The sequence below is a fragment of the Cetorhinus maximus genome, chromosome 24, assembly GCF_964194155.1.
Source record: "Cetorhinus maximus chromosome 24, sCetMax3.hap1.1, whole genome shotgun sequence".
In the NCBI taxonomy this organism is placed as follows: domain Eukaryota; kingdom Metazoa; phylum Chordata; class Chondrichthyes; order Lamniformes; family Cetorhinidae; genus Cetorhinus; species Cetorhinus maximus.
In genome coordinates, this window is record NC_135902.1 from 38,409,459 (window position 1) to 38,418,122 (window position 8,664).

General features: G+C 42.4%; 1 protein-coding gene across 6 annotated transcripts; it reads right to left on the reverse strand.

Moving 5' to 3' along the window:
- Positions 1-3,500: 3,500 nt before the first annotated feature.
- Positions 3,501-8,449, reverse strand: LOC144699796 (chromobox protein homolog 8-like). Of its 6 annotated transcripts, none has more exons than XM_078571037.1 (5): positions 8,261-8,449; positions 8,040-8,083; positions 7,884-7,949; positions 7,701-7,767; positions 3,501-7,586 (listed from the first exon to the last, which is right to left on the reverse strand). In XM_078571037.1, exons 1-5 carry the CDS (start codon positions 8,327-8,329, stop codon positions 6,684-6,686), a joined length of 1,149 nt encoding a protein of 382 aa, XP_078427163.1. In that variant the 5' UTR covers positions 8,330-8,449; the 3' UTR covers positions 3,501-6,683. The 6 variants fall into 6 exon arrangements, with proteins under 6 accessions (XP_078427163.1, XP_078427164.1, XP_078427165.1 ...); XM_078571038.1 differs by having other exon boundaries at positions 3,501-7,565; positions 8,261-8,447; XM_078571039.1 differs by lacking the exon at positions 7,884-7,949.
- Positions 8,450-8,664: the final 215 nt, after the last annotated feature.

Sequence of the window (8,664 nt, forward strand, 5' to 3'; positions counted from 1 at the left end):
CCATTAGATTGGAAAATAGCGAATGTAACTCCTTTATGCAGAAAGGAAGGGAGACAGAAAGCAGGAAACTATGGGCCAATTAGTTTAACATCTGTCATAGAGATAATGTTAGAAGCTATTATTAAAGACATTATAGCAGGGCACTAAGATAAATTCAAGGCACAGTCAACATGGTTTTGTGAAAGGAGAATCATGTTTAACCAATTTATCGGAGCTCTTTGAAAAAGTAACACGTGCTGTGGAAAAAGGCGAACTGGTGGGTGTACTGTACTTAAATTTTCAGAAGACATTTGATAAGGTGCCACATCAAAGGTTACTGTGGAAAATAAAGCTTATTGTGCAGGGGTTAACATATTGGCGTGGATAGAAGATTGAGTAGCTAACAGGAAACAGAGGGTAGGCAAAATGGGTTATTTTCTGGTTGGCAGGATGTGACGAGTGGTGTGGCATCAGTGCTAGGGCTTCAATTCTTTACAATTTATGTAAATGATTTGGATGAAGGGATGGATGGGATGGTTGCCAAATTTGCTGATGACACAAATATAGGTAGGAAAGTTAAGGTGCAAAGAGGACATAAAGAGGCTACAAAAGGATATAGATAGGTTAGGTGAGTGGGCAAAAATCTGGCAAATGGAGTATAATGTGGGAAGATGTGAGGTTGTCCATTTTGGCAGGATGAATAAAAAAATAAGCATAATATCTAAATGGTGAGAAATTGCAGCACTCTGAGATGCAGTGGGATCTGGGTGTCCTAGTGCATGAATCACAAAAGGTTAATATGCAGGTGCAGCAAGCAATTAGCAAAGCTAATAGAATGTCATTGTTTAGTGCAAGGAGAATTGATTGCAACAGGTTATGCTTCAGTTGTACAGGACACTGGTGAGACCACATCTGGAGTACTGTGTACAGTATTGGTCTGCTTATTTAAGGAAAGATGTAAATGTGTTGGAAGCAGTTCAGAGAAAGTTTACTAGATTAATACCTGGAATAAGTGGGTTATTTTATGAGGAAAGGTTGGACAGGCTAGGCTTGTATCCTCTGGAGTTTAGAAGAGTAAGAGGTGACTTGATTGAAACATATAAGATCCTAAAGGTACGTGACAAGGTGAATGTGGAGAGGTGTTTCCTCTTGTGGGAGAATTTAGAACTCAGGGTCACTGTTTAAAAATAAGTAGTCACCCATTTAAGACAGAGATGAGGATTTTTTTTCTCTCAGAGGGTTGTGAGACTTTGGAATTCTCTTCTTCAAAAGGTGATTGAGGAAGAATCTTTCTATATCTTTAAAGTGGAGATAGATCGATTCTTGATAAGCAAGGGGGTGAAAGGTTATCGAGGGTAGGCAGGAATGTGAGTTGAGATTAAAATCAGATCAGCCATGATCTGATTGAATGGCGGAGCAGGCTCGATGGGCCGAAGGCCGTATCCTGCTCCTAATTCGTACGTTCGTATTATTATTCGTATGTTCTCCCTTTTTTTCGTTGCTCCATTCACCATTCCCATTTGAAAACAGGTCTAGACATTTGAATATGGTGCTCAGTTACCATGGTACTTCCTCCTCTAAAATCTGTTCTGGAATGTAATCCAGGCGGATGGCGCGCAAATTTCCTCTCTGACTTTTGATGTACCAGCACATTAAATGAATTTGAATGGTTTCAACTCAACCTTAGTACAATGATCTGCAGCACGTAAAAAAATCGGAGTGTAATGCAAATAACCGCGTTCTGAGATGTTCTAAGAATGTCGGTTCTGGTGTGGGGATGTATCCAGGATCGTGGTACGGCCAGCATCTTTCTGTGGGTTACAGTATATCATTGGGAGGGGACAGGAGGCTGAACTGGTAGTGATTAACGCTTGACCTGGATACCAAGAGGGGGAAAGTATCATTTTTTTGCTGGCGTCGATACCTTTCATCTTGGTAAGGAGATAGTTTACCATAAATGTAAGTATATTTTAAAAAATGACAAATTGCACCATTTGTGCTTTTCTTTTGTCATTCATCAAGCCTGGTTTCACATTGGAGAATATTTCAATGAAGCAGCACATATAAAATATGACAGTTCGGCTTCTTGGCAATGTGCTTAGCTAGACAGCATTCGAAAATATGTCACCTTTCTGGGAAATTTTCCAACACTAGAAATATTACCCGAATTCCCACAATTAACACGTGTTGTTAAAGAGATGGAACATTTCGAGTACGTCTAGGTTACTTCTATTTCAATATGATGGAAAATGTTAATCACAGTCCACGAGCATGAGTTAAAAAGTGAAACTGATAGGCCATTTCCATTTTGGAAATCTTTGTTTTCATCTTCGTCCAGTCACTGGGCCATGTGTTTGCCGCTCTATTGCCTTTGGCTTTTATAGTCATACCAGCCTTTCGCTTATTTTAGAGCGACCTCCCCAACAATTGGAATACCACATAAGCCAACTCTATCTCTGTGTGCATGCCTTACTCGGGAGAGGGGTTTAGTAAAGATTTTCGTAATAGCGTATATTCAAAAGAGACCATTGTACATTTTAATTCCATAGAGACCTTCAAATGGCCCAAAAGCGTATTGGGCCGTTGTATGGGCGCTTGAGTGACGTTGTACTAATTATGTGGAGCAGGCTTATGGGAATTTCTCTTTCTGATCACCCTTTCATGTGCCTTGAACTCCAGAAATGCGGCGTTTCAAACAAAACTTCATTAATGCTATTGAAATAAGACTACTGTACTTTTCAAAGGTCGCCGAATCGGCTATGTCAAAAACACCTCATTGGCGACAGTTTTCGAATCGGTGGCATTATCATAGTATTTGAGTGAGGAGAGAGGTTGCATCAATTTTCATTCGGGTAAGTAGCTTTTCAGTGGAAGGCGAAGTTGATTGTTGAGTTCTACCGGTTGGACGTGGACAGACCGTGTTTCTCTGCCCCTTTTCCAGAATTTATTTTCCTCTTCCAGTCGGAAGAAAACGCCCCTTATTTTTCGTTTAGTGTCATGCGGAAACTTGTGTCTTCCTTGCCGATTGTAACGCAAATGAACACGGAGGATATGTGATAATGTCTTTGTTTGGGACAGTAGGGTACATATTCACTTGCAAAAGACCACAAACCAATTTATGCAAACTTAACACACGGGAAAAGTCCTCTGAATGCAATGTTAGTATTTATTACTGTGAAGTTCCAACTGTGAATTTTATAGGTTAGAAATGCTTGGCGGTGAAACTAGACGTCAATGATGACATCCGCAAATAATTCTTTCCTAAGTCCTATTATGATAAGGCATATGGACTTCATCTATGAGTTTTTACAAGGGTGTATGCTACTTCAAGGAAGAAGGGTTCACTGCTCCCAGGCAAACGTTAATCTGTCCCAATAAAGCCTGGTATGGATCTGCATTGGATAATGTTACCGCTACACACATCAATGGAATGTATTTATAATCTGGCTCTCGCAGTATATTTCATTTCCTTTAAATGCATGCTTCCATGGAGCATGACAGGAGTCCAAATGTTATAAACATTTTAAAACATTATTTCATTTTAATCACCATTATTCGCAAAGTACATTTATAGTCAAATATCGAAACAACAGATATAGTTAAGTGCAATGTATTAAACACTGTCCATTATGTAGAATACATAAAATAGTTTATAGTTATATCCCCTCCATACATTCTTTTTCAAATCTAAACAAAAATTGTTAGACATCTGAATAAACTTTACAGAAAATAATTACATTTCACAAACAACCTTAGTAGATGAATAAAATGGGGTGGGGTGGGATAGGTGGGGGGTGGGGTATGAAGTTTAATTCTGACCAATTTAATTTTTCTGATATGGTCAATCATTTTCCCAAGCGCCAACAGTCCTAATAAACTTTAAATGCAATTTACAGGTGGCATTTTAATGTCTGTTTCACTTCGTAGGGCGACCCTAATAAGTTCCACTAGAACCTTTATGGCAACAGTTCCTTGAAAACGTGTTGTATATTGTACAAGTTCTGCAAATCAACATCTGACAATACTGAGTATCCCAGTGACACGGCCTGTACACACTCATATACATTACATTCAGCAACAGGCACGGCCTCTTCAAGTTTTAATAGTCAAAACATTCAAAGTGCAATAGATCCGTTTAGCACGTGATCTAATGTACTCTCCTTTCAAATGTAACGCGTCCTTTGAATTCCATTAGTATGTAAGTGCACCAAGGGATTTTAGTTTACACATCTTTCAGATTTGTGTATTGTCTTCCTTTGCTCATTCTCCATTGTTAGAAAACCGCAGACGGTAAATATTCATTCATAAACATCAACCACTTTGAATAATAAAACCGCCCCTCATTAACGTCGTGTCATTAGTCATAATTACGGGTCCATTCCCATAATTAGAATTAACACATTTCCTTTGGTAAATCATTTTGGCAAATGTGTGCATCTTATCAATCGTAATTCTCTCAGCTGTGCCTGATCGTCAGCAGTCACTCTAAAGATAAACCTACCTACATATGGCAGTCATATGTAGTGTCAACTACATGAAGGCTGTGTATTAGAAGTCCAAATACTTCGAAGTAAAGCTCCTGAATTCATAGAGAATGGCCTTAAAGCACGAACACCAGTTTATTTTATGAATGTATCTCAGTCATCTAATAATCGAGCATTGACGTCCTAACCCTATGTTAAAGATTATTCCAAGCTATGTGGTCCAAAATGGTAGCATATTTGGATTATGTAAAGGTGGAATACCCTTCACGTCCGCGTTTCTCCTAAACGACCCCATTATAAAAGTGACTGGATCAACCTCATAGAAAAGCTTGTGTCACGAAGCTCGGTCGTGAAGTTAATTTTATGGTCGAAAAAAACCCAGAAGTTTTAATTAAAAGTTACATTCTGACAACACGACTGCTCTTTTCTTTCCTCTCCGTGTTAGATTCGCTCAACAGCTGGGAGTTCAGGCTCCCTGTTGGCCCACAAAACTAAACCATTAAAACAAAGCTGTGTGCGGTACCTGGGCTAGATCATTGTTGCAAGCAAATCTCCAATTGGAAACGTGCTGCTGTCATTCTCCCACACACTGAAGTACACCTGTACCTGGGAGCAAGTTTAGCAGAATCGAATTCCTAATTGAATGGTTTCCAGGAGTAGTTTAAGTGCAATTTATTTTCTAACATCGGGAGACAAGGAACCAATAGTACGCTTTCATTTGGTCGAAAACGTTGTTGGCAAATAGTGTAGTTTTCTTGCTAATAGAACACCCTGCAGATGTCAGGCAATATGCCTCAACCTTTGCAAACCATCATTCATAACGTGGTGATAGGGCTATAAATAAGAGGATGAAGTATTATGACAACCGTTTTTTTTCCTAAAGAATTCATTTGAATGTTATTTCCCCTTTCTCGGTCTGACTTAGTTACTTAAAATAAACTAATGATCTCACCACTTAATGGTTTACAATGAATTCACAGCAGCGTTATTCTGAAGAGGTATTATCCCTGCTTTCAATGGTAAAGTCAAATAGATTATTACAATATATTTGCCCCTTAACCTATTCAAAAAAAACAAGCCTGCCCAGTCAATCTGCAATTTGAATGTTCTAGCACAGATATGCACATTCACTGGTATTTACCTAACAAAGTCTGCCCATACCTCTCCCCATATAAAAAAAAGCCTGGCATCAATCCTTGGATGTACTGTAAGGCATTTGACTTGGCTATGTTCAGCTTATATACATGTGGTGTATACCAAAGAGTTGTCCCACAGAAAGAGACTTTGATGCAAAAGAGCGGGGGAGACAATACAGGGGGAGCAATTCCCTTCGAAAGTAGTCAAAAGTTTAAACAGACAAGAGAGTTGGGTGAAACCAGTTCTAAGCATTATTGTTATCCTCTCAGCATATCTCAAAGTCCTTGTATCATGGGAGGAATCCCTGTGTGCACATGGATAAATAACTTAGCTATATATATATGTAAGTCGACATTTAGAACAGGAAACACGAAATACAGCACCTCGCTCAGTACAACTATTTTGTTTATATTTTACAGAAATAATGGAAAGTGCAATTGGCATTGTATACTCAAAACACACATTGCATTTAGATTTTTTTTTAAAGAAAAAAATGTTGTAATCGTAAAGGAAGCAAGAGTCCGGCCACTGAAAACAAAAGTCAAACTTAATAATCTTTGTCAGTTCTGAAGCTATTTACTGATGAATTGTTGTAACTTGGGCCATGATCTATGTCGTGTGCCGGGACAAAGCATCCTCTAAGTCCGATTATATCTACAAATGAAATGAAGCAAATTAACAATGCTACCATCATATACATGGGTGGGCACGTTGACTGGCAGTTTGGTGAGGCGGGCAATTCGACATCAGCCTCCTCCTCAACCTTTATCTGGGTAAAAGCAAACCTGAAAACGTTGACTGTTTTGGCCTTAACCCCTTTATGTGTTTAATACAGTTTTACCGAACTGCACCTGAAATACATCCCACAGCACAGGCCTAAGAAAACGGGCACTTCATTTTTGTGCATGACGGACAGCTGGTCTTAGATTAAGATTTACCTGCTCCCAGGAAACTATATACAAACCCAGAACAAAAAAAAAGAACAATTTCTCCAGCAACAACTCGAGTGTTGTTGTGACTGACAGGTGCTAGTAACGATCAACGCGCTCCCACCAGGATTGTCAAACAAGTTTATTTCTTTTTTTAAACTTTCTCTTTGAAGAATCCTTCATCTGTGCTGCTTTCTTTAATGGTTACGGTCAGAAAGTTTGACGTGACGTCCGTGACCACCACTTTCTCCAGATTGTTTAGTGATGGGCTCCAGGACTCCTCTGGCTCCGAGAGAAACCGGGAGACTGGGTGTTTGGCCAGCAAAGGGGACTTTGAAACAGGCCTGTCACTGGCCACACACACACTGTTCCTGGGCACCGCGCCCTCCAAAACGTGCTTACTTTTAAGTGCAGAGGTGTCTATCCCTGGTTCACTCTTGGAAGTGGCGCTTTCCATGCCCAGCTTAGTCCGAAGGGTATGCGAGTCTGCACCGTATTTATTTTCCCCGTAGCCCAGTGGGGTGCGATTTAGCTGCGTTCTGGGAGCGGCGTGACCTGGCACAGCGCTGCCCAGCTTCGCTTCCTGCCTCCCAGTCAAGTGGATTAGTTCGCTCTCCACCTTGTCCTCCAGCTCATCACTCCCTGAATCAAGCTCCTCGGATTTCCTACGTTTAAAATGGGGGTATGTCGGTGTCCTTCCTTCCACCTCCTCCGGTGTGCTCCTTTTGAGGGAGCCTGCACGTACAGCTGGGCCGTCCTTGTAGTCCATTTTGCTGGGTTTCGGCCCCTTCTTCCTGTGCTTGAGAGAACCGCTTTTCTGGTGGGCCCTGGGGAGCTCCTCGACCCGAGCACTCCTTTCTTTGGAAGTCTCTCCCCGGGCAAGGCTGCTATGCTGCAGAGCGCCCGCGGGGTCTCTCCGGAGTCCTTCCCTGGACCTGGTGGAAGAGAAGCCGGATTCTTGACCAGACCTGCCCGGGTAAGACATCCTCAGTCCCCTCGCTACATCACTCCGGAAGGCATATGTCTTTGCTTTCGCCTGCCGAAGAAAAGAACATAACTACTATTTTTTTTTAAAAATCGTTGAAGGGAAGGGAAATACGTATTAAGAGAGTCACACTCAAAAAAAACCCCCCAAATCAACCACATTTTTGAGGCATTAAAGAGCATTTACCTTCAGTAAAAACGTTTTAGGTTTAGGTCCACGTTTTTTTGGCCCGTACATTTCCCTTTCTCGTTCCCTGGAAGAGAAAACATGGACATTGTGGCTTTCGTTGGCGTTTAAAGGAATCTTTTGAAATAATTGCAGAACCAGTTATAGAGATCTTTTATTTTAATGTCGCTCAAAGGCCTTCACCTCTCGTCAAAGGCTGATATCAGACGGGCGTCCAGGATATTTTCTTCTGGCTCCCACGTACTGTACCTTAAAAGGCGATTTAAAAGATAAATAACGATACAGCTCAATGCAATGGGCGCTTCTGCGAGTTGTAAGCACTGCAATGCTGATACTTACTTCGGAGACCAGCCCTTCCATTTCACCAGGTACTCGACTCGACCCTAGGAAGGAGAAGGGAGAGAGGGAGGGAGGGAGGAAGAGGGGGTGGGGGGGGGGGGGGGTGGGGAGGGAGATGGGAAAGAAAACACAACAAACCTGTCATAAAACATCGCTTAAAAGCTGCCGGGGTTGGAAATGGCAGAGAGCAGAGTCGGTCTGCGGAGGTGCGGCTCACATACTTTCCTGATGCGTCGCTTGAGGAGGGATTCGGCCGCGAAAACCCTCTCCCCCACGGCCGAGAGCTCCATGATGTTCGCTCGCTGGCTCCCCGAACGCAGCAGTGAAAGCACTTGAGCTTCCCTTCAGCTGGAGCCTCACTGCCAACCCATAATACTCCCACTGGCCTGACGTCGTGACCAGTCTCCGCTGCCACTTGGTAACCGCCCTCCCCTTCCCTTCCCTTCGCCTAGCAACAAGCACGGGTTGCTAGGCGAAGGAGGAGTCGGGAGGGCGCGGGGTGGTGTGTGTGTGTGTGGTGGGGTGGGGTGGGGGGGGTCGGGGGTGAAAGGGAGGGGGTGGGGGTGGGGTCAGCGCGAGGCTGACGACAGAGACGTTGCGTCGGGAGCTGATTGGCGGATCAGCG

Coding starts and splice junctions, on each gene's coding strand:
- LOC144699796 (XM_078571037.1), bottom strand. CDS start 8,329: ATGGAGCTCTCGGCCGTGGGGGAGAGGGTTTTCGCGGCCGAATCCCTC. Junction 7,768..7,883: donor ATATCAGCCTTTGACGAGAG/GTGAAGGCCTTT, acceptor TTTCTCTTCCAG/GGAACGAGAAAGGGAAATGT. Junction 7,587..7,700: donor CTAAAACGTTTTTACTGAAG/GTAAATGCTCTT, acceptor AAAAAATAGTAG/TTATGTTCTTTTCTTCGGCA.